General features: G+C 36.1%; 1 protein-coding gene across 8 annotated transcripts in view; it reads right to left on the bottom strand.

Moving 5' to 3' along the window:
- The window catches only part of TENM1 (teneurin transmembrane protein 1), a 799,512-nt gene that overhangs the window by 171,176 nt on the left and 601,566 nt on the right, over positions 1 to 26,770 (bottom strand). For 4 of the 8 annotated variants that reach the window (XM_060002255.1, XM_060002258.1, XM_060002257.1 and 1 more), the window contains 3 exons: positions 12,396 to 12,581; positions 10,803 to 10,826; positions 8,810 to 8,956 (listed from right to left, as the gene is read on the bottom strand). In XM_060002255.1, coding sequence (XP_059858238.1) covers positions 8,810 to 8,956; positions 10,803 to 10,826; positions 12,396 to 12,581 — 357 coding nt within the window. The remainder of the gene's footprint in view (positions 1 to 8,809; positions 8,957 to 10,802; positions 10,827 to 12,395; positions 12,582 to 26,770) is intronic. The other 4 variants (XM_060002259.1, XM_060002261.1, XM_060002260.1 and 1 more) reach the window with 3 other exon arrangements.

The raw sequence follows: 26,770 nt of genomic DNA, 5'->3' as shown, positions 1-26,770 counted from the left end.
TCAGATTGGGCATTCACAGGTTTCGACCTGTCAACCACACAATTCTAACTTATTTTTGAAAAGAAATAGATTTTAAATAAATAGTAATGCCCCAACGATCTTCAAAACCAGATTCTAAAACTAAACACAGAGCCAATTCAAAATTGGGACTCACATTCTCATCTAGTTATGTGCTATAAATTCCAAGTTAATGTTTCATATTCACTAATTGCCTATTATACAGGGCTGACCCTCTAAGACCTCTGTTTTCTGAGAACAGCAAGACTTCTGTTGAATCTAGAAAGGCTGCAGGCAAGCAGACCAATAATGGTATGCAACCCCGAATTATAATTCATAGGTAAGCCCAGTACATGGGCAAAGATCTACTTACCAATTATCACGTTGGATAACACTCCATACAGTATGTCTAGACTGTTACAAAGAAGTGCAAATGATATCACACTGCTTGTGTGGGTTTCCTTTTTTCTTTTTCTTTTTTTTTTTTTTTGGCTGTTAATGGTTCTTTTATCACCCTGAATTGGAAGCTGTGGCACCCTTGACAGCCAGGCTCAAGGTGTCAGATATGGACATATCAAATGTTAGCTTACTTTACTTTTAGGGCCTGTTCCCTTTAAAGGAATAAAAATAAAAGCTAGCAAAATAAAAGGGAGGTTAAATTGTCTTGAAGGACTAAACAGGGCATTCACTGGTCCTAGCTTTGCCAGCCAGTTAGGGACTATGCCAGCTGGCTCAGTTGGGGTTGATGAAGGTCAAGGACACTGGTTTCTTCTGTACATGATCAAGTCACTCAATATTAAACTTTTACCTACTAGATGTATGCCCTTGGTTGAAAGCAGGATTGGACAAGGGAATATGAACAATATAGGGAAAACCCACATTTTCCTAATCCTTAAAATGAATTTACAAATATATATCCTCTTAGGGACAGCACCCATATTATCACCTTGATAAAAACGGACAGCAAGTTCCATGGCAGGCTATCCAAAAGGATTTGGCACCACGTATAGATTAGTTAATATTTGTCAGGTATGGCACTAGGTACATCCTCATGTAGTATTTTAACTAAATCCTTGTGACAACCCTGTTAGGTAGACATTCTCATCTCCATTTTACAAATAAAGGAAGGGAAGCTGAATGTGGTTGGAAGAAATATGGGAGTCATATTAACACCCAGTGCTCTGACTACAAATCACACGTCCAACATCACCATCCAAGACGTATGACTAGTACTACTGACCTAGGCTGTAAGACCTCCAAGTGACTGATCAATGTAGGATTTAGAACACATGAAGTGGTTAAGGTGAAAGAATCAGACGACTTTGATTCTAATCTTGACTTTGCCACTTACAATGTACACGATCCTGGACAAATCAGTGCAACTCCTGGATTCTCAGTTTCCTCATCTACTAGATGGGATGAGTAGAACTGTCGTAAGGATCACATGCTCTCATAATCATACCAGCATCGTGCTTAGAGTTTAGTAGCTAGCACTCTCGATAAATGTTAGCTCTTGCCATTAACCAAATTATAGACTGTACAGGCTACAAGGAGTCCAGGGATAGAGTCCTGGGGTAGATGCCAATGGTCTGCAGTGGCAGCTGAAAATGTTCAGACTCACTTTTATTTAAGTTGCCTTATCACTGGCCAGAGGGCAGTTAACTTTTCTGTAGCATATTCAGGTCATTAAAATGTGTTCATTTTGTGAACTCTGCTTGGTTAGGTTGTCAGATAGGTAGGAATCTATGTGGCTCTAAACAGACACTAATGCTACAGTAAATCTTTATTCATTGAATTTCACAAATTCAGAATTTGTTATCATTTGGACAGGGGCTGGACTGAAGCTTAACCTTTTCAGCATCGATAGAATAGAGCGTCTACCAAGCAAATTAATAGTGAAAAAGAAACTGAAGGGCTGATCATTCCAGTGATTCAGTTGAACAAAATCTTCTCGGGCATTTTAGAAACCTACAAACAATGGACTCATTACAAATCATTCATAAATTTTTACTAAAGCAGGCCCTCTACTAGGCACTCCTGGTAGCTTAGTTGTTGTCATTATATGCATTGAAGGTAATATGACTGTATTTCCTTTGGAAATAGTCTCTAATTCATCTTTTTTCATTTATTCAGGCTGACTTTCACCCTAGTATTTTGCTGTATTGGTAAAAAGAAAGTGGGAGAAGTTCAAGTGCACTTAGTACTGGAACTGCCCAAATCATTGTTATAATATATTGTTATATATACATTTGTTTATTTGTTATATACATATATGTTATATATATATGTTAATATATACATATATTAATTGTTATATATACATTGTTATATATACATTTATATATAAATGTATAACCTATACATTTACTTTTTCTGCATCAGGAAAGTAAATTGTTTATATGCCACTAATGTTCACGTCCTCCCCACCTGCCATCAATGGCTTCCCAAATCGCTCAGAATAAAAGCCTGTGTCCTGACCAAGACCTACTTCCTCACAGTCTGGTTCTTTACTGTCTCTCTCTTACCTCTCTGACCTTACCTCCCATTACCGTATCCCACAACCCCCTTCCCCACTGTTCCTATGCCTGGAATCTTCTTTTCTCCAATGTCAGTATGGCTCATCCCTCACCTCCTTTAAGTCTTTACTCAATTGCCACCTTCTCAGTAAGGCTTCCTCTGGCCACATTATTTAAAATGCCACCTCTGTCGCACACTCCCTATCCTTTTTTAACGGGCTTAAAAAACAATTTCTCCATAACACTTACCATCTTCTATCAGACTATTTAAAAAATTTTTTAGTTTATTGTCTGCCTCTCAAAACTAGAATATAAGATCCATGGAACACAGATTTAGTCTTTTTTATTCATTGCTATTTCCTCAATGACTAGAATAGTGCCTGACCCCAAGTAAGCTTTCAATAAATATTTATTGAATGAATAAATGGATGTCCTAAAAGTCCTATTTTTAGGACATTTATAAATGCACCTAGAGATTAATAAATGTTCAATGAATGCATCAAAATATGTTAAGTTACAAATAGATTCTTCATTGATACCACATCTTTATCACACACTTTATATTACTGTATTTCAAACATTCTCATTCATTTTCACCACTACAAAGTAGGAAGATGTCAAGTATTACTAGTCTTAGTCGATAAATAATGTGACAGTTCCATTATAGAGGGGTTAACTGAGTTATAGAGTTTAGATGTTCCAACTTCCACTCGTATCTGGAATCACTTGGCAGTTTAGGCTCTCATAACTAAGTGATGATCTTCTAATAAATGGGTTCCTTGGAAATGAGGGGGGTATGGTCAGAAGAGAATAATTAGGAATATGCTTTCTGTTGCCAGGTCTTTTTTCCCAGCCAAATCTTAAAAGTAAATGCAGAGAGGGGCCCTTAAACAGAGCAAATGTTACCAATTCATTGCTCCTTCTATTTCATTTTCCTATTTATTAAACCCTGCAGCATGCTGGTGACATTCAAAACATGAGGCTTATTGATCCATAAGCTTATATGTGTTCATAATTCACCCATGGTGCTGATTTCTAGATCTAGAAACACTGCATCATAAAACAGGCTTGCAAATAGCTATTGTTCTTAATGAATGGTGACTTGTTATGAAGAATGATTCCTGGAAGATCATTCTCTTTTAGGCAATTAACTTATTGATTTTACCAATGAATATGAATATAGACCACCGGAAGAGTTTATATAAGAGAAGCTTGGACAAACATGTGACAAACACTTAAAAGATCAGGGGGAAAAAGAGTGTTTTGATTAAACACTCTTATTGTACGTCTTTTTAACCTCCGTGACAATCGTTCCACAGTATCAGAAGTCACCTTCCTTCCTCTATGACTTGAGGGACTAAACTGTAATCTTTGATAGCTGAAGATCTTTAAAAATTTACAATGTTCTGTATAATCAGGCCAGTGCCTACCTTTATATTCTCATCTCCCACCAATCTCTCCCTGACTCATTGTATTCCAGCCACAATGACTTACCTTTCACTTTCTAGAAGAGTCTAGTATATTTCCACCTCAGGGCATTTGTACATGCTGTTTCCCTGGCCTGGAACATTCTTCCCCTGACTCATGTGAGGCCTTCCTTGCCATATAGACCTGGTTAGGTCCTGCTATACATGTTTATAGCACTCTAAAAACTTTACAGCACTCTAAACAATTGTAAATATATAGTTATTTGTGTGGTTTCTTGTTTAATACCTAAACCATAAGCTCCATGAAGGCAGAAACTTGTTTGGCATTTTCTCCTCAGTGTCAAGCACAATACTCGGCACAAAGTAGTCATGAATGAATGGAAAATTGGGTGCCCAATCTGAAATGTTTGGCTGAAAGGTAAATAACTCTTTGAGTCAAACATTTGGATCAGCGCTATCCAATAGAACTTTCTCCATTGATAGGAATGCTCTAGATGTGCACCAACACAGTAGTCACTAGCCTCATGTGACTGTTGAGCACTTGAGATGTGGCTAGTGCAACGGAGAAATGGAATTTTTAATGTTATTTAAAGAGTCATATGTGGCTAGTGGCTACCATATCAGACAATGCAGATTTTGGTATCTCCAAATAGATGTCGGATGGTCTATAAAACTTAGCCAAAGAATACAAAGAAGTTGGAAACTTTTATGAAGTCCAACTTATCATTTTTTTCCTATTGTGGTTTCTTTCCTAGCTTTTATGTTTAAGAAGTCCTTTCCAATCTTGAGATCTACCATCTATGTTTTCTTCTAATTGTGTTTGAGTTTTCTTTTGCCTTGAACTCATTAATCAGCTGCAGTGTTTTTATTTATTTTATTCTTTTGGAATAAGATATGAATTGAAAATCTAAGTTTTTTTTTTCCTTAATAGTTGTCTCAGCACCACCTATTTCATAATGTTTCTTTTCCCCAATGATTTTTGATGCTGGTTTTATAATATCCTAAATATTTGTACTGGGGTGTGTTCCTGAAGCTTTTATTCGGTTGTACTGATCTGTCTATGCTTACATCAGTACCATTTTGTTTTAATTATCATAGTTTTAAAATATTATTTTAACATCTGATAGTTCTAGCTTGCTCTCACTATTCTTTGTTTTAGCTATTCTGATTCAGTTAATATAATGTCTAAACTTTTTTTCTCATGTCAATTCATATGTGCATGTAATGTATGGTGATTATATTTTTCAAACCCTAAATCAGGACACATGATGAACACATGAAAAATGTGGTCACCATAAGGTTAAGTCTCCTCTTCCAAGCACAAGGTTGTGTCCATGGTATGTGCTTGTTGACTAAAGGGATACATGAGGTCAAGACATTTGATAGATTTGTGATTTCTGTAGTAATTAGTTCTTAAATATACAATGTAAAAGACAGTTTTCAATTTTCTTGCATGTTAAGAAAAAAAATCCAAGGGTTATTTGTTCTTAGCTCTGTTTTTATTATTCAAGGAGCTCTTAGGTAGCTCCTAGACCTGTGTCACCCACATATTCAATGAGCCCAACTAGTTACTAAGAGTCACAATGCACTGAATCAGAGTGTAACTAAAGTCAAAGCTTCAGGAAGTAGCAGTAATACTAATGAGTAATCAAAGCTGATTAGAATGCAAAAAAAAAAATCCTGCCATTCTGTAAGTATCAGCAATGATATGTAGTAATCAGGAAGCAGCTACTTGAAACAACTGCTTGAAAGTGATTTTTTTTTTTTTGACTGGGAAGATTTCTTAAGAATTAACATTTAAAAAATTAGGACCACTTTTTTTTCCCCCAAAAGGTTCAATTGGCACTTTCTGATTTAATTAAAACTCACACACATACATGCACAAACAAGTATGCAAATATTAATCATTAGGCATATACAATCATTCTGGATGGCTGGAAATGAATCCAGCCATTCTGGATAGCTGGAAAGCTGAGACCACCAAATGCAGGGCATTTAATATATTCTTAGGGATGTTACTTAAACAGTATAAAAATGGATTTATTGTCCAAAATCTTAGTCATGAGGCTTTCAGAGGTTATTTAATCCATCTTTCCATCGCAAAGTAGAACTAAATATTTATTTGTCATCAGTATCATCTTAATCCTACCAAATGAAAAAATGGTAATTGAATATCTCAAGGAGCCTCCCCCTGCTACTCCCTAAAGAGACAATCATAAAAATACACTAAACTCACATCAGCGTCTTTGATTCCCACGTAGATACACAATTTTAAAGGAATGTTCATAGGTCAATACACATTCAGCAACATCTTCTATACCTTTTGTATCTATATATGCCACAGATATTGAAAATTGATAATCCATTATTTCATTAATATTTAATTGATCCATTCCTTAAACATTTTTGGCTCCCTTGAGGTGACCTGGACGCCACAGAAAATGCTTGATAATTATTCAATTATTTTTATCAAGCTGTACTTTATTAAGCAGGAAACTTATTTTAGCTCAACCCTGAGTCAGAAATTATACTTGGGACTTCCCTGGTGGTGCAGTGGTTAAGATTCTGCCTGCCAATGCAGGGGACACAGGTTCGAGCCCTGGTGCAGGAAGATCCCACATACCATGGAGCAACCAAGCCCGTGCGCCACAACTACTGAGCCTGTGCTCTAGAGCCCATGAGCCACAACTACTGAAGCCCGCGTGCCTAGAGCCCATGCTCTGCAACAAAGAGTAGCCCCTGCTCACCGCAACTAGAGAAAGCCCGCGTGCAGCAACAAAGACCCAACACAGCCAAAAACAAATAAATAGAGAAGGAAAGAAAGAAAGAAATTATACTTGCATAGGTTGTTAATGTATTTTCTGAGCATAACATTTTAATCAATATATCAATTGAGAAATCTCCATTACTGCCTCCGATCTTTTTTGGAATGAAGCAGACCACCTAGGTTTACACCCTGGCTCTATCGTCTACTTTCTATATGATCTTGAGCAATTTATTTAACTTCTCAGTGCCTCCGTTTCCCAATTTGTAAAGTAGTGTTAATAGTAGTTTCTACGTCATGAGGATTAAGTGAAATTATTCACATAAAGGACTCAGCACAGTGCCTTGTACATAGTAAACCCTGAATACAAGTGAGCTAATATTATTAGTAATTATACTGGGCATCAAACTATGGACTCTGAGTCATACTTAACATGTAACAAGGAAACAATATAGACAGGATATAATTTAGTGCTTGATTGTATGGTGCATATGATAAACACCATGGTAGGCTGGGGTGGTGGATGTCAGAGGTATCATGGGAAATATGGCTTGAGTTGGGACTTAAATGATGAACTGAGAATGATGGGTGTAGAAGACGAGTCTTGAAAAAAACAAAAAAAGAAAATGAGTCTTGGCGGACCACAGAAGTCAAGTAAATGGTTGATTAGTGTACCATTTAATTGAAAATCTCACTCTGGCCTCCCCAACAAAAATTTCAAATTAGATAGGAAGTAAACAGTCTCTTCAGAAAATGGTCTGCTACCCTAAATTTAGTGTGTGTGTGTGTTTGTGTGTGTGTTTGTGTGCACGTGTGCGTTGATTGGTGTAGTTTATCACCCTTTAAGTAGTGCACATGAATTATCTTGTTTAATTCTTATAACAACCCTATTAGACAGTTATTATTATTATCAGCCCCATTTTGAAGATAAGGAAATTGAAGCACAGAGATAGCAAGAAACTTTTCCCAAACCCTACAGCCAGAAGTACATAGCAGAGCTAATATTTGACCCCAGAAATTCTAACTTCAAAGCCCTGTGCTCTTAATCAGAAAGTTGCTTCTGCTTAAAATTCATAAGGTCTTATAACTTTTAAAGGTAAACTGTTAGCCAGAACAATAACAGAGGACACTTTTACACCTAATTTGGTGCTTAAACGATGACTGCTACCTTATTGTTTTAAGCCCCATTTGGATTCAAATGACAAGGTATATAATTGTCTAAGCACAAATAGAAACCTTGAGGAGTCAAATTTAACAACCTACTTCATTTTAAGTCAATATACAGAAATTAGAAATAAATTTTTTTGTCAATTTCATGTTTTATTGAGTAGAAAGTAAGAGGAAAGTGAGGATTTGTTGTTTTAGGCTCACTCAGAGGTGATTTGGCTGTTTTGAGGCCTGACTGTACAATGTATTAGATGCCTTTGTTTGCTTGATTAAAACAGAAGTGGATACCCGGAGGCCTTGGAGCCACATACGGCTTTCTAAAACATGTGCGGCTCTTGAATTAAATGTAAAATACTCTACTGTGAATTGTCATGATGCTGTGTCCTTTGAAAGATGTAAAGTGGTACTAAAAGGTAAAGACACAAGAGGGAGCTCTAAATAACTAAGAACAAAGAAAACTACCTCACGATGTGTATAGTGCAAGCTACACTAGCATCTGACAGTTTAGACAGTGGTACGCTGATTTAATTTAGTAGAATAAATGCCACAGATATGGGAGGCAGCATGGTTGTAACAATTAAGAAAACAGAAACTGAAGTCATATAGCCCTGAATTGGAACCTTGGTTCTGTTACTTTCTAGCTGTGTGATCCTGGAAAAGTCACTTACCATCCCCACTCCAAGTATTAGTTTTCCCATTTGTAAACAAGGAAAATAGTACCTATACCTGATAACGTTATTGTGAGAATTAAATGAGATATAATACATGGAAAGAGTTTGGAGTATTGCCTGGTTACTGTAAATATTCAATAAATTGAGATTTACAAAATAGTGTGACTTTATAAGGATTCCTAATTTTCACTCTTGGCCAGATTGGTCATCACTGTGCTAGAGGCTGGGCTATTCCTTTCTTTTATGAACATTTAATAAATGACTCACCTCCATCATTGTCCAAGTTATCTCCACAAAGCATTTCCATGACAACATTGCAGCCTGTCCCACTCCAACCCACCTGACACACACAGTGCCAACCATTTTGATCCAGGGTACATCGCCCATTTCCAAAGCAGAGCCCTGGGCAGCCATCTGAAAAGACAGCAGAGAGTAACAAATTCAGAGACATCAGAATGGGTTTGGCCAACAATGATGTATCTGCCTAGAGGGAAAAATCGAATCACCTGGGCTCCATTCAGATGAGGTGTTGAATAAATGGAAGAGGAGCTTGCTTGCTTATACCACCTTCCCAGGGAACTTGTTATCCCTTACTCTGCTGTGCTTTTCCTTAGAGAGCCAATTAAACGTTATTAATGCTAACCCCAATTCCCAACCTCTGATTCAGACAGGATAAAAACTATGATGGGGACAAGACATGTTTTTTGTTTCTTTTCGAAAAAGGTATCTCCTCATCTCAATCAAAACTGGATGGATGCTATTGTATCTAGTTATGACCAAAAAGTTGGGAAAAGACAGCAGTTTCTATGAAGAGATACTTCTCCTAACAACTGCTACTCTGTGCTGATTTTTCCCTTGTGATATGTTGCTTCAGGACTTAGGTATGTTGGTATACAGTTCAGACCATTAATTGCCCACATGGTGCCTTAGAAATGTGCTGCAGTTGCTTTACACCTATTCAGCTCTTCTCTTCAGGATTATTATTGATCTGAAAGCTAAGGATTGATTTTTTTACTTATCTGGTATCTCTCTCAGAAACTAGCATAATAGTATACCTGTAGTAAGTGCTCAACAAATGTTTATGGAATTAATGCACACCAAATTTAGACTTTCAGAATTCTAGAGAATAATTGGATAAATATAGTCAAGAGGAAATTATAATGCTTAAATGACTTCTATCCATTGATAACCCTAACCACAAACACTAACGACGGTCTCTATTTAGACTTTTAATTTCTCAGGGATGACCTACTCTTTCTACCAGTGGTTCAGAGATAGGCTATTCCAAAGGGCAACTCTGCATGTCCCAAGTGCTCAGTGGGCAGATGAACAGAGAGAGCAATAATGGCACATAGCTTCTGGAAATTTCCCCAGTAGCAACACAGGACCAGATCTGGATTTTACAGGAGAGAGTCCAATCAATATTCTTTCCATTTTCTGTCTTTGAAAGAAAATTCCAAAAGTATAAAAAGCAAAAGAATTTTTAAAAAAATCTGTAGAAGTAATCCAGTGTTTCTTGCAAATGGTTTTCCTAGCAACTCTCAACAGACCAGAGGAAGAAAAGACTTTAAAATAAAATGACAGATGGCTGTTAGAAAATATGAAAAGATTATATATATATATTCCTCACGCACATGTATAAGATTAAGAAAGAAATTTATCTAGTTCCATTCTCATGCACATACAGTGGATAAAGAGAAATTAGGGATAATTTGAGTATGACATTTTCAACCTTCTGAGGCTGAGGTAATGAAAGGCACCAGGAAATCTGACAGAAAAACCCTTGCAGTCTCTATCGAATGCAGATCCCTGGTGGGGATGGATGATGAGGTACTAACAGGGGAATAATTCTTCTGCCCTTGTAAGGATACTCTACACGGACTTAAAGCTATATTGTTACGTTAGAGAGAAAGTTCAGCTGTCTACCTAAACCTAGTTTATTTAATAATTACCTCTCTGTCATATAAACAGACACACACACACACCCCCCTCGACATCAAGACAAAGAAAAATAATTCTTAAAACTGCTTATCAGTCTATTAAACTCTACGGCAAAAAATCAATCTTTGATATTGGGAAAGCAAATTACTTTTAAGTCTATTACAGCATGAACCTGACAATATTGCACTTAAGTAAGACTGCCAACATTAAAAACAACAACAACAAACAACACCCAAACCCCACCAACACTTCCTTTCCCACATGCATATTTTCGGTTTAAAATATTTTTCTGTTATAAAACTAGAGAGAATGGGCTTACCTCGGACAGCATCTAAGTAGTGAGCTAAAAAGGGGGGAAAAGAGTGATTGAATGAATTTCTGGGAGACCAAAGCTATACAACAAGCACTAATGGTTTACCATCTGTTGCCTGGGAGAACAGCAAACTGTGAATTCTGAAATGCCTGCAGCTCAAAAGTTAGTACACTGGCCTGTGTGGTTTGTGAATAATATTTTCTGTGGGAAAGATATTAATGGCTTTTCTGTAAGAAACTCTATTAGGCTTCCTAAAAAAGTGTCATATTTCATTAAAAGTATAAGAACTGCATTTTTACATTTCAGTAATAACTCATGAAGGAGTGCTAGCTTGAACTTCTTATTAGTAATATCTTTAGAAGGGAGTTCTGGAGTAACCACCTTTGGTAATCATGACAATATTTAAATCCTCCTATGTGAAGGCAATAAACTTACTCTAGTGCAGGAATGTAATTACTTAAGCTGCATCTGAATCTCACCCCTCACCACCTTTTTAATGAATCTTAAGTATTTTCCACAGTCACAGAACAAGACTGACTGTAGTTGAGTAGTAATGCAGTTTATTAAAATTATGTTATATATATTATATATACTATACATTACTTTGGCAGGTTCCAACCATTACAACAAAAATCACCTAAAAATGAAAGCTGTAGTACAGTCTAGAGGGGAAAAAAAGCCCATAAACAATGAACTGTGTACCCAGAGGCCCACGCTTGCTTTTGCACTGTATGAATTCTCTGTGTGCTCATAGAATGACACTGGAACACTCTGTTACCCACTTTCCTTAGCTGAACAGTGGTAAACATACTTGTCCCTCTGTATATGCAGGGAACCTTGGTGGCAGATACATGTGTGTGTCAAGGGCTTTGATATTTTTCTCAGAAAAAAGTATTTTATAAATGAAACTTTCATTATTATTAGTGTTTTTTATGGTGTGAAGACCACGTGATAGATTAATTATTACATAGACTTTCTCACACCCACAGGTGTTCTCCCAGGAAGCAGCCTGAAAATTAGTGAAATTGGTGACAAGGGACGAGAGAGGGTGGATGCCTCGGTACGAACTCTCTATACTACCCAATAAACAATTCAACACAGATGTTCTATTGATAGCAGGTCAGGAGTATCTTCCTTATACACATTAAAGACAGCCCTTAATGATACTGAATGGCCCCTGATAAAGTAGTCCCATTTAATGAAACTGCCTCTAAGTGCTTTCAACCAAAACAACCTATACTTTTCAAAAGGAAAAATGGCCAGTGAATGTTAACTTTACAACAAAAGCACTTTTCTTATTAACTAATGACACTATATTCTAATGTATCATCTTTCATTTGAGTAACTCAAAGCACTTGAAAGCAGAAAATATAAAGAATAATGAAGTAATGAGAAAGGAAAAGACACAGAAATAAGTAAAAATTATCAACAAAACAGGAAACCTCCCAGTTAAGGAAACTTTCAAACTTATGGCCAGCCCTCCTACTTCTTCCCTCTTCCCATCTCAAATTCTACAAACAGGTTGGTGATTGACTTGCTAGACTGCTTTACTTCTTCAATTCATCCAATTTACTTTGTTCAAAGTATGGTGGTACTTACCGATTGTACAGTGGTCGCCCTCCCATCCAGGGCTACACTCACATTTTCCATCTTTGCATTGGCCATGCTCAGCACAATGAGAATGACAGGAGCGTTCTTCACATGTTGGTCCTACCCAACCTTCTTCGCATTGGCAAATTCCCCTTGAGCAGACTCCATGGCTACCACACTCCATGGTACAGAGCTCTGTGGGGAATTCAAAGAAGATGTATTTACATATTTTATTACAACCAGAGCCTACTCTTTCAAAAACACATTAGGATTATCAAAATCTTAGTCTATACCTGTATTTAAAATATATAATCAAAATGGCACAAAGCCCTCTAGCATTTGAGTGAATGTACAAGGAACTCTGTTAAAAAAGGTAGTTATATCTCAATGTATAAAATAAACTCTAAATCATATTGCTTTTGAGCAGTCCACAAAATGATAACAGCACTCAAGGCTTAGAAATGAAGTCAGTGCCAAACAAATGTCAAGTGGTTTTCACTAAACATTCATTAAGATTACAGGTAATGTTGTAGGGATTTTGTGATGCTACAAGAAATCACTGGGGAAAACACACAGTGCCCTAATTTCATTCGGGTTTTACAATCAGAAAGATGATAACTTTCTAATAAAATTCATAATATACAAGAGGTAAAGCTGCCAGTGACAGTAATCAACTGCTTTCTCTGATCATACTAACAATATTTGCATTTATTTTAAGGATTTAAAATGACTCCTGGTTGATTAAAATACACAGTCTTCTTATCTCAAAATGCCATTCAATATTTAGCCAATATAATCAAGGTGTATTATTAGCTCTGCCCAGTTTCTCTCTTCTGTATCCCTGACTTTTTTTTTTTGAGAAACACTGAATATTAATAAAATCATGACAGTAGAAAACCAAAATAAAAGTTTGGCTAGCTTGTTTCTTCATAAAATTCCCTTGCTGGAGGAGCAGAAGGGAGATAAAAGCCTATCGAAAGAATGCAATAGGTTTTGGGTACAATTGGCCACATATCCTTGAATGAAAAAGAGGGTGTGCTGGAAGCCAAGTTGTCTATCTTTCATAGTCTTAAATTCTGAAACTGGTTTTATATATTGATAGATATTGACATATGATGATATAAGTATTACCCTATATTACATGTAACAAAGCTCTTCATATGTAACAAAGGTTCTACACTATAGGTAGCAGAGTTAATTTTTCAGTAGGTGAGAATATTCTTCTGATAAAGCCATGATTATGAATTTTATTACTAACTGGATCAATATATTCACTAATTCATTCACAAGTATTCTTTGAGGGTCAAGATTTCACAGAAAGAGTAAACGGTTTGGAATAAGAATTCCTCTGCATAAAAGCTGCGTATCCTTAGGCAAATTACTAACATGCTTTCTTAATCTCTGCTTGTGTAACTACACAATGAAAGTAATAATATTTACACCTGACAGGGTCATTGGGCAGTTTGAGGTATATTTTGGAGGTAGAACCAATATGAAATGCTTAAGAGAGGATATAGGAAATGAAGGAGAGGGAAAAATAAAAGTTTTGGCTTAAACAAATGGGTGAATAATGCTGCCACTAACAAAATGGAAAAGGATAAAGGAAGAATAAGATGGGAGATCAAACAGATTAACATTGAGATAACGTATAGATAGCCAAATGAAGATGTCAATTAAGCACTAAGATATATGAATTTGACAGGCCAGGGTTAGAGATATGAAATTGGCAACCATTAGCATATAGGTGGTATTTAGCATCTAAGTTTGAGACCAGATGATATCCCCTAAGGAATGAGCCCTGAGGTGTTCTGTGATTTAAAGATAAGGTAGAAGAAGAGGAACCATCAAAGGAGACTGGGAAGGAGAGGGCAGTGAGTGATAGGAGGAAATCTTATAGATTGTGGTACAGCTAAAGCCAAAAGAGGACACTTTTTCAAGAAGAAGGGGGTAGTCATCACAGGGACAGAGTAAAGGGCCAAAGTAGGTGATTAAACAGTTAATCCCACTAGGGGATTATAAGTAAAGAAAAAAGTATAGGAGACCCCTGTAAGTTAATGATCACTCAAGAAAGCAGGTTTGCTTAACCACAAAACCAAGCAGGCTTGCTTAGCAACAAAACCAGGTAACAGAAACATGAGACATGCCCCCAAACAATAAAACAATGGTGGCATGAGACCCACATCCTTCCCAGTGAGCTCAGTAAGTTAATGATTACTAGGACACGCTCCTCTGCACGCACTAAAAACAAAAATATAAGGAAAAGGTGACATTATACTAAAACCTGAAATGATTTAACATATTTTAGTATATGTTATTGCCTTTTTGCTCATTTCCATTGCACCATGACAGTCCCAGCTTGACCATGTAGGGACAAGAAAACTCTCCCACCCGACGTGGAGGAGGAACTGATGACGATGGAATTTTGATGTCTATTCAAGAATGAGGAAGAAGGTGGTTTTCTCCCCCTCCCCACTTTTCCTTTGATCATAAAACTGTAGCCCACTAAGTTCTTCGGGTGCGGCACCCTCTCGTCCACCTGCTTGTAAGCCTCACAAGTGTCCTATTCTAGTAAATCACTTCTTATCTATCACTTTGCCTCTTGCTGAATTCCTTCTGCGTTGAGACATAAAGAACTGGAGCTCCTCGGAGCCCCTGAAGTGCCACCTAATGGTTTCAGTTACGTAAAAAATATTGCTCAGAGGTCAAGTGAGACATGGGCAGAGAAGTACCCATTGGATTTACCACATGGAAATTGTTGGTAACTTCAGGAAGAGCTGTATTGATAAAGTGGTAGTTGTAAAGCCAGACTGCACTGGGTGGAAGAGTGAATAGAAAACTGTGTGTGGGATCACCAGGTTGTGAGAAAAGTCTAGGACCCAGACAATACCAAAAATGGGGGACTTAGCCTAATAAATGGTAGCTCAAGTAGGTTAATCTTGAATTAGCACCAACACTCTATATCTTGATTTTGAATCTATGATTGATAATCTGGATTTTGAAATTCAGTTCTTATAGCGAATTTGCTATTGTAATTCTGCTCCCCTTAATGGCCTCCCTCAAGACACTAAAAGCTGAACTGAAAGGGCATTTCTAAGATTAGAAAGCTAAGTGGTCAAAGCCAATCAAGCCAGAGCTGACTGAAACAATGAGAGGCAAACATTTTGCATATATTGCTTTATACAACTATAAATTTTAGACATAGGAGTACATCATTCTGATGATTTCCTGAAAAGTAGTAGGACTAGATGAAATAGTATTCATCTAGTATTCATTCACTGTTCAGAACTAGATGAACAGTATTGGCAAAATGGCAGACTAGGCTATCTTTAAACCACCTTGATATAAACCCTTAGAAATGGTGAATATAATGTAATAATTTTTAAAATTGCATGTCTTAGTTCACAAGAAAGAGAAATTCTCAAACACTGGAAGCAAAGAGGATGCTAACAGTCAAAGACGTAAGCATATAAGTCAACCCTCTGGCAGCATAGAGGGGTTATTATACCCAGTAATGACCAGGGGATTGGGTATCTGTGTCCACAAAGGGAAAAGAGATGAGGTCTTTGGCCCATTTAAGATGGAGAGTTGGACGGAAACACCTGCAGAAAGCAAGGACAACCCCTGAAAAGCTGCAATCTCAATGAGATGGGGACTAATAAACTATCCACTAGCTCAGAGAGATGGCAAAGAAGCACTGACTATATAATAGTAACAACAACAACATCAACAACAATAACAATTGGGGGGTTAGAAGACAGTAGTGAAATAAAATATTACCTTATCATAATATGTGCAATGGAGTACCCTGTGTTCAATATTTCTAAAGCCTTGTATTTTTCAGGAGTTAGGTAAGAGATACTTTGTCAAGTATGCATATAAAAATGTAAAGGTGGAGCTCTGTTTCTAGTGATTGTGACCTAAATAATTTTTACTATTCTCTTCTGATGAGAACTAGAAAATCTAGACAAAATATATTCTAAAATTTGTTGGATATTACTACTAGAATTCACAAAAGGGTAAAGAATTGCTGGGCCAAGTTCCAGCAATTATATTTGCTTATTATAAAGCTAGGAGAAAATGAAAACCCAGAGAGGTGTCTGATATTTTTGGATGCTTCTTTTCTAGAAGTGTCTGTCAATTCTGGTAGATGCAGCTGGAAGTTTCAAAGGTTGGGTAAAGCTTTTGTCAGTCTCATGGGGACAGAAAAAATACTTGACTGGATAATGGCTAGGAAATTTCCAATACTGAAGAAAACACCAAGCCAAATATTGAAGCAAAACTGAAGGAACAAAAAAGAGAAAAAGGCAGATTCACAATTATAGTCAGAGACTTTTATGACCCCCTTTCTCGTTAACTAACTGACAGAACAAGCAGACGACTTAGAAAGAATATGGAATATTTGACCAACATGATTAACAAATTTGATCCAATTGATACATACAGAACACTGCATTAAATAACTACAACATACACAGAAATTCCAAGTGCACAAAGAACATTTACAAATATTGACCACATGCTAGGCTATAAAGCAAGTCTCAACGTATTTCTAAGTATTGAAATTATATATAGCATGTTTTCTACCTACTATGGAATTAAACTTGAAATCAGCAACAAAAGATAATTATAAAATCCATATAATTTGGAAATTAAGAAATAGACTTCTGAATGAACTACAGAACAGAGAAGAAATCATCATGGAAATAGGAAAATTTTTTTTTTTTGCGGTATGCGGGCCTCTCACTGCTGTGGCCTCTCCCGTTGCGGAGCACAGGCTCTGGACACGCAGGCTCAGTGGCCATGGCTCATGGGCCCAGCCGCTCCACGGCATGTGGGATCTTCCTGCACCGGGGCACGAACCCGTGTCCCCTGCATTGGCAGGCGGACTCTCAACCACTGCGCCACCAGGGAAGCCCAGAAAATATTTTGAAATGAATGAAAATGAAGGTACCACATATCAAATTTTGTGTAATATAACTCAGTCCCTATGTATAGGAAAATTTATAAGGTAGAACGGAAAACCACCAGGAGAACAATGACCCAAGCATCCAATTTTAAAAAATTAGGAAAAGAAGAGCAAAGTAAACTCCAAGAGGTATAAGGAAGAAAATAATAAGAGCTGAGATTAATTAAATAAGAACAAACATATGATAGAAAGGATCAACAAAGCCAATACCTGATGATTTGCATAGACTAATAAAACTGATAAATCCCTGATGGGGACTGACCAAGATGAAACTACAGAAGACCCAAATAACTAATATCGGGAATGAAAAAGATGACATTGTTGCAGATCCTTCAGACATAAAACATCATAAGAGGATATCACAAACAACTTTTTGTCAATACATTTAAAACTTTCAGTGGAATGGAAAAATCCCTACAAAAATACAGCTTACAATAATAAACACAAGAAAAACAGGAAACTGAATAGTTTCTATAAAAAACCTTAATAAACAATGAAAAATATTCCCTCGCCCACAAACAATTACAGTCTCAGATGACTTCATTTGTAAATATACCAAACTTTTAAGGAAGAAAAAATTGCCAATCTTGAGTAAACTTTTCCAAAGAATAGAAAAAGAGAAAACACTTCACAAATATGCTTTATGAGTCCAACATAACCTTGATGTAAAATTCTGACAAGTATATTTTAAGAAAAAATACAGGCCAATCTCACTCATAAGTATGGATGCAAAAACTCTAAACAAAATATTAACACAGTAAAACTGGTATTACACAACAAGAAATTGTATAATGACCAATTTGTGCTTATTCTAGAAATGCAAGATTGTGTTAAAACTTGAAAATCAATCATTGTAATTCATCATATATATGGAATAAAAGAGAAAACTCATATGATCATCTCCACAGATATATAATGAGTATTTGATAAAATACTAAACATTCATTTGTGATAAAAACTTATAGCAAATTAAGACCAAAAGGAACTTTAACTGATAAAGATTAGCTGCAAAACCCCCCCACAGCAAACATTATTTAGTACTGAGATGTTGAATTCTTTTCTTCTACTACTGAGACTGAGAAAAGATGCCTATGATCATCACTGCTATACAACATAATTCTAGAGGTCCTAGCCAGTGCAATAATGCAAGAAAAAGAAAAAAAAGTATAAAAATTGAAAAGCAATAAATAAAATAATCATATGGTAGTTCTATTTTTAGTTTTTTAAGGAACCTCCATACTGTTCTCCATAGTGGCTGTATCAATTTATATTCCCACCAACAGTGCAAGAGGGTTCCCTTTTCTCCACATCCTGTCCAGCATTTATTGTTAGTGGATTTAAAAATATATATATTTATTTTATTTATCTATTTTTGGCTGCGTTGGGTCTTTGTTGCTGCTCGCGGGCTTTCTCTAGTTGTGGTAAGTGGGGGCTACTCTTTGTTGTGGTGCACGGGCTTCTCACTGCAGTGGCTTCTCTTGTTGCAGAGCACGGGCTCTAGGCGTGCGGGCTTCAGTAGTTGTGGCATGCGGGCTCAGTAGTTGTGGCTCACGGGCTCTAGAGCACAGGCTCAGTAGTTGTGGTCCACAGGCTTAGTTGCTCTGTGGCATGTGGGATCTTCCTGGACCAGGGCTTGAACCCATGTCCCCTGCTCTGGCAGGTGGATTCTTAACCACTGTGCCACCAGGGAAGCCAATTAGTGGATTTTTTGATGATGGCCATTCTGACCAGTGTGAGATGATACTTCATTGTAGCTTTGATTTGCATTTCTCTAATGACTAGAGATGTTGAGCATCCTTTCAATCCCACTACTGGGCACATACCCTGAGAAAACCATAATTCAAAAAGAGTCATATACCACAATGTTCATTGCAGCACTATTTACAATAGCCAGGACATGGAAGCAACCTAAGTGTCCATCAACAGATGAATGGATAAAGAAGATGTGGCACATATATACAATGGAATGTTACTCAGCCATAAGAAGAAATGAAATTGAGTTATTTGTAGTGAGGTGGATAGACCTAGACTCTGTCATACAGAGTGAAGTACGTCTGAAAGAGAAAAACAAATACTGTATGCTAACACATATATATGGAATCAAAAAAAAACAAAAACGTTCTGAAGAACCTAGGGGCAGGACAGGAATAAAGACGCAGACGTAGAGAATGGACTTGAGGACACGGGGAGGGGGAAGGGTAAGCTGGGACGAAGTGAGAGAGTGGCACTGACATACATACATTACCACATGTAAAATAGATAGCTAGTGGGAAGCAGCCGCAGAGCACAGGGAGATCAGCTCGGTGCTCGGTGACCACCTAGAGGGGTGGGATAGGGAGGTTGGGAGGGAGACGCAAGAGGGAGGGGATATGAAGATATATGTATACGCATAGCTGATTCACTTTGTTATACAGAAGAAACTAACACAACATTGTAAAGCAATTATACGCCAATAAAGATGTTAAAAAAAGTTAAGAAAATCATTATTCACGGATAGTATGATTGTGCATGTACAAACTACAAAAAGAATCTGTATAGATAAATTATTAGAATATGTGAATTTAGCAAGATCTCTAGATACATGGTTAATATAGATAAAAAAGTTATTTCTATATATGAACAGCAAACAATGAGAAAATTTTAAAATACCATTAACAACAGCATCACAATATCATATACCTAGTAATAATTTTAACAAAATATTTGCACGATCTATACTGGAAAACTATAGAACTTTATGAGAGAAACTAGAGAAGACCTGGATAAATGGAAAGCTATAACATATTTGTGAATTGAAAAATTCAAAATTAAAGATGCCAATTTACCCCAAATTCTTCTGCAGATTCAATGCAACCCCAATCAATATCTTGGAAGTTGTGTGTGTGTGTTTGTACATTTATGTGAATTTTGATCAGCCAAAGAAAGAAGCAGAATAAAGTGAGACGACGTACTCTAGCTGATAGCAAGACTTATTATAAAGCTATGTTAATTTAGACAGTGGGCTTTGGTACAATGGCAAATAGACCACTGAGAGTAAATAGAGTCCTAAAACAGATCCATACATATAAGGATACTTGATTTATGGTAAAGGTGGTACTGTAGGCAAGTGGGAAATGACTACTGTTTTATATTAAATGGTTCTGGGAAACTGAATATCCATTAAGAAAAAATTCATCTTTACCTCAGCACATATACAAAATCAAATCCAGATAGAATGTACTAAACATAAACTGATAAAGCTTCTAGAACAACATAAGAAAACAATTTCATGATCTTAGGGTACAAAAAAACTTTTTTTAACTGTACACAAAAATGCTAACCATAAAGGTAAAAGACAATAAATTGGACTGTATCAAAATTAAGAATTTCTTTTAATCAAAAGATAGAGAGGGCTTCCCTGGTGGCGCAGTGGTTGAGAGTCTGCCTGCCAATGCGGGGGACACGGGTTCGTGCCCCGGCCCGGGAAGATCCCACATGCCGCGGAGCGGCTGGGCCCATGAGCCATGGCCGCTGAGCCTGAGCGTCCGGAGCCTGTGCTCTGCAAGGGGTGAGGCCACAGCAGTGAGAGGCCCGCGTACCGCAAAAAAAAAAAAAAAAAAGATAGAGAAAAAGCATGCTATATCAGTGGTAGAGTATATTCACAGTGGTTACCAGGTGTTTCTTACTTGGATAGTTCACTGTACTGTACAGTTAGGACTTTTGTCCTTTTCTCTGTGTGTGTGTTATATTTTAATGAAATGTTAAGAAATTAAAGATAATGACCATGGACTTCCCTAGTGGTCCAGTGATTAAGAATCCGCCTTCCAGTGCATGGGATGTGGGTTCGATCCCTGGTCAGGGAACTAAGATCCCACATGCCACGGGGCAACTAAGTCACATGCTGCAACTACTGAGCCCACGCGCCACAACTAGAGAGCCCGCATGCTCTGGAGGCCACACGCCACAACTAGAGAGAAGCCCACACACTGCAATGAAGAGCCTGCGCGCCGCAACGAAAGATCCCACATGCCAAAACGAAGCTCCTGTGTGCCGCATCTAAGACCCAATGCAGCCAAATAAATTAATTAATTAAAAAAATTAAACCTCCCTTAAAAAAAAATAAAGATAATGACCAAAAGAAAATAAACAAAATATATAACTTCCTAACCAGAAAAAGAGAAATAAGAATGAAGATAACCCAGTCAATCAGAGCAAAGGCAGAAAAAGGGTAAAAGTCAATGAAAAAATAAATGATGTAAATAGGAGACACAAAAGAAGATTATAGGATATAACTCCAAACATGTCAGTAATACTAGTAAATAAAAACAAATTGAACTTGCAATTTAAGAGTGAGACTCTGGAACTGAGTGAAGAAGAAAATCTAGTTATGTTCCTTCTGTTAATAAGAGATGTGCTGAAACACACTAATACAGAAAAGTTAGCAAAAAGGGAAAAAAGGCACTGTAGTAAAGTACCAAGAGAAACTTGATATAGTTATAATATTATCAGATGAAATAGATTTCAAGGTATAAAATATTATTATGGATAGAGTCATTATGTAATGATAAAAGGATTAATTCACCAGGAAGATGTAACAATCCTGATCCTGTAAGAAAATACAGCTTCAAGATATATAAAGCAACACTCGACATACTTATATTAAGACAAATTGAAAATTTCAACTTCAGGAATAAGAAGATAAAAAAATTAGTGGATGTAGAAAATTTGAATAGTACAATTAACAACTTTAATGGACATATATAGAACCCCAAACGTATGACTATACAATACATATTCTTTTCAAGAACACACAGAATACCCACAAAACTGACAATTATTAGTTCACAAAGCAAGGCTCAACAAATGACAAAGATTCGACACCACATAGATCATGCTGTTTCAGCAAAATGCACTAAAATTAGAAATCAATAAACAAAAAGCAAAAGAAAAAATGCAGAAAAGTGTTCCTTAAAAATACACTTTAAAATAATTTATGAATCACATAAAAATTATATTGGAAATTAGGAACTGAATAACAATGAAAATACTATTTATAAAAACCTGTGGGATACAGCTTAGACAGTAACTTAGAGGAAATGTACAGCCTTTCATACATTTAGTAGAAAAGAAGAACAACTGAAAATTAATGAAGAAAGCATCCAACCCAAGGAGTTAGAAAAAAGACTACATATAAGTAGAAGGGAGGAAACAACAAAAGAGCTAAAGTTAATGAAATGAGAAACAAAGAAACAATAGAGAAGATGAACTAAACCAAAATCTGTGTCTTTGACATGAATAATAAAATAGAGAAAGCTTTGACAAAGTAGAACAAGAAATAAAGAAAGGAAATGAACAAGTAAGCATTAAAGATTAAAATATAAAAATAAATTAGAGAGTGCTATGAACAACTTTATGCCAGTAAGTTTGAAACCTTAGATGAAGTAAATTATTTTTCAAGAAAAAAAATGAATTTGAGAAGAAACAGAAAGCCTGAATACACCTTAAAGACATTGAAAATGGCCCAGATGGTTTTACAGGTGTATTTAGCCAAACTTCTAAGCGACAGATAGATAATCTCTATTTTAAGTCACACCAGAGAACACAAAAAGAGAAAAGACTTCCTGAATCATTTTATGAGACTACTATAATCTAGTTCTAAAATAAGGTAAGTAAAGAAGAAGGGACTTTTTTGTAGGCCTATCTCACTTATAAACATGGCTGCAAAAATCTCCAATAGAAGATCTGAAAATCAAACCAGCAATGCACACACACGCGCACACACACACGTGCACACACACACACACATAGAAAATTACAACCAAGTAGGCATGAATGCTAGGATGGTTTAACTTTTGAAAATCTATTAATGCAATTCATCATTGAATTAATCCGTTTCACTTTAATCTCATTTCATAATGTATTAAAGAAAAAATATCTTATATACGGAAAGATTATATAATATTATATATTTATAAAATAACTCCTATTTATGATGTAATCTCTTAGCAAAATAGGACTAGAAGGGAATTTACTGAATATAATAAAGGTGATTTACCAAAATCCTAAAGTAAGCGTCAAATGTAGTAATAAAATAATAGAATTCCCTTAAAGTCAGAAGTACTACAATTAACTGCTGCTTCGAATTCAATGTGGTACTGGAGAACTTAGCTAGCACAATAAGGCAACCAAAAATATAAAATGTTTAATGTCTGGAAAGGAAGACACAAAATTGAATATACAGGAAAACTATGGAAACAGGAAGAGAGGATAGCAAAGTTATTGTAAACAAGATCAACAGAAAAAAATCAACAGCCTGCCTATATATCAGGAACAGCCAATTAGAACATGTAATTTTTTTAAAAAGATCTCATTCATAATAATAACAAATCTAGCAAAAAAAGTTCAACATTCTTTTATATAAGAATTTAAAACTTTCTGAAGAACACATACCAAGACTCAATCAATGGGGAGATATACTGTGTTCATGGCTCACACACCTCAATATCATTAAGATGTCAATTTTCCTCTACTAGTTCTGTAAATTCAACAACCGTTTTCATAGAGCTTGAAAACCTGATCCTAAAATCCGTATGAAACAGAAAAGACTAAGAACATTTTGAAGTATATTCATTGATGTGTGTATGTGTGTCCAGCCTAAATGTACATCAATAGGAAAATGGATATATAAATTTTGGTGTAGTCATACAATGCAAAAATATACAGAAGTTAAGTTGAATAAAGTAGAGGTACATGCCTCAAAACGGATAAACCTTAAAAACATAATAATGGAAGGAAGCAAGTTATTCATATGAAATTTAAACATACGCAGAACAATATAGTTTTATGGGTATATACATATTTGTAAAAGCCTAAAAATATGTACAAGAATGATTAAATTTAGGGTAGTGGCTTCCACTGCAGGGAAGGGAGGGGACTGGAAGCACAAAAGGATACACAGGGAGTTATTTGTATTTGTTACTTTTTAAAGCTAAGTTGTGGGTTTACAGTTGTGCATTATGTTGTTTTATGTGTTTGGAATATTTAGTAATAATATCCAAAAGAAAAGAAATAAAGAATAGATAAGAAATGACTGTCTTAGGACTTTCCTGGTGGTCCTGTGGGTAAAACTCCTTACTCCCGATGCAGGGGGCAAGGGTTCGATCCCTGGTCGGGGAACTAAGATACTGCATGCTGCAGGACGGGGCCACAAAAAAAAAAAAAAAAAAAAAAAAAGGAAACGACTTGTCTGTTCTGGCTGCCTCTGAGTCTGAATCTCCCAAAGAACAAATTTCTAGGAGGCACTAGATTGCAGAAGAGTCGGGGACAGCATTCTCTCAAAGACCTTACATATTATATTGATGCCATACTCAGCAGTGAGCTATTCTATCCATTTGGGGAAATCTCCATAATTTTCAACTTGTAATCTTTTTAAAACCTTCCTGTATTTGTTACACGTGTGTGACCTGAGTGGTGTTATCAGTGTTTTTGTCAATATTTACTATGTTTTTCTATTTAGGTTAATTCCAACAATTTTGTACTTTAATAAAATGTTGTAAACAGTGCAAGAAAAAGAAACAACTGTCTTTAGGGACCACTCTGTTGAATAAATAAGTGGAGATGTGACTTAACCTCAACACGAAACCCCCCACAGACATAAGCCACAACTATTAATCTGATTGACAGTTTCAGCACTGCAAGGATCCAGGCGGGAAGTGATATCTGCATGAGTAAGGGAATCCTCTAAGAAATAAATTACTACACATGGAGAAGCAGATCTTCAACAAGAAGCATTCCTCACTTTGAACTGCATCAACATTCCTGCAATTGCCTCCATTTCCAAATGAAGTTTCTGGACTCATCTAAGATGTTTTTCAATCCCAATCTTTCATGATTAGCAGTGGGGTGGGCGTGGGAGGACTAACAGAAAACAGATGCTGGCAATTGTATAATTTATAAACATGCTAGAAATGATATTTGCTCTAATATATTTGTCTTATGAATAGTTCTATTCCATGTGTAATATTTTCTATCTGGTTGAAAATACATTAACATTACAGGCTACAAAATATGACAAAAGAATGCTAAAATATAAACATTCTTTTGTGCAAATGTATTGGAAAAGAACATGAAAAATATAGGCAGACACTTTAAAGTTCTATTGAGACATTTCATTTTTAATAAGTTTCTTTATGCATGTCAACAATGAACAACACTTGTATAAACTGAACTAGGATACAACTGGAACACTTCTTTGTTGCATGCTGACAAAGAACAATTTGATTAAACAGTAAATCCTTCAGAGCCTCCCTCAGAACCATTTCTCTTAGGTTTACTTCTTAGACAAAAGTTCCCAGTAAAGTAAATTCTGTTATTCTTAGCACTTTGGCTGTGCCCAACATTAGACAATGATAATATTGGGCACCCTGAAATATTAAATCTGGGTATTAGTTAGGCTCTAAAATACACATTTATGTAACATTTTCAATAATTCAATATGGCATTCTAAACAAAGAAAGGACACCTTTGATGTAAAAATTCATGAAAATTAAGGAAGTATTACATGTCCACTTGTTCAACATCTACTAGAATCAGTTAAAGATCAAAGGAAATCAGGCTGGGAGCATAAGGAAAATCAAGAATTGGGAATGAATGAACCTGAACAGATAGAGACCTTCTCTTTGATAGACTATCATACAATTTTTATTGGGGAAACTATGAGATTTTCTCATTGTTTTATGTGATTAATATGGGAAATAAGAGTAAGGAAAAAAAGTAAGTTGATTTGATAAGTGTGAGCAGTACCAAGTCAAGCAGGTTAAGGACTGGAAAAGTTTTTACAGTGTATCCCAGGCTCTTCACTAAAATCAAGCAATGAATCAACCAAGAATAATAAATATTATTAAGAATAAAGGTTTGTGTACTTGGTATTATTTTTCAAATATTTGAATCGTTTTTATTTTACTACTACAGGTCCTTGCATTCCTCAGTGGCAGACATTCTACTTGAGAGTGGGACTATTATAAATAACTGTTAACTTTGTAGAACACATGTTCAGGCTCGTACACATGCAGGTTCGCACATAGACATGCATACACGCACACTTTTTGGGTCCCTGTTTCTCTGAAAAGCAATAGGGAAAATATTATCTATTTTATTGCACAGAGTTAAATTCAATACCACCTCCACCCGATCTTTATCAGTACGTTGCTATGACAAAGATTTGGTTTTACTGTGGGCCATGTATCACATTTTCTGTGTTTCAGGTGTAATAGTGTATCTCTCATTTTAACACAGAAACCTATGACATAAGCATAACACTTGTCTTTCAGCCCCAACATTACAATGAGCTTCAATATATTTTAGTAATCTGAACACTGCCTTACATTTGAACAACAATTTGATTGAAGAGACTACAAATGATACATGTCAGCTAGCTCTT

This window comes from Delphinus delphis, chromosome X (genome assembly GCF_949987515.2).
Source record: "Delphinus delphis chromosome X, mDelDel1.2, whole genome shotgun sequence".
Classification (NCBI taxonomy): domain Eukaryota; kingdom Metazoa; phylum Chordata; class Mammalia; order Artiodactyla; family Delphinidae; genus Delphinus; species Delphinus delphis.
This window is presented reverse-complemented; position numbering and strand designations above follow the sequence as displayed.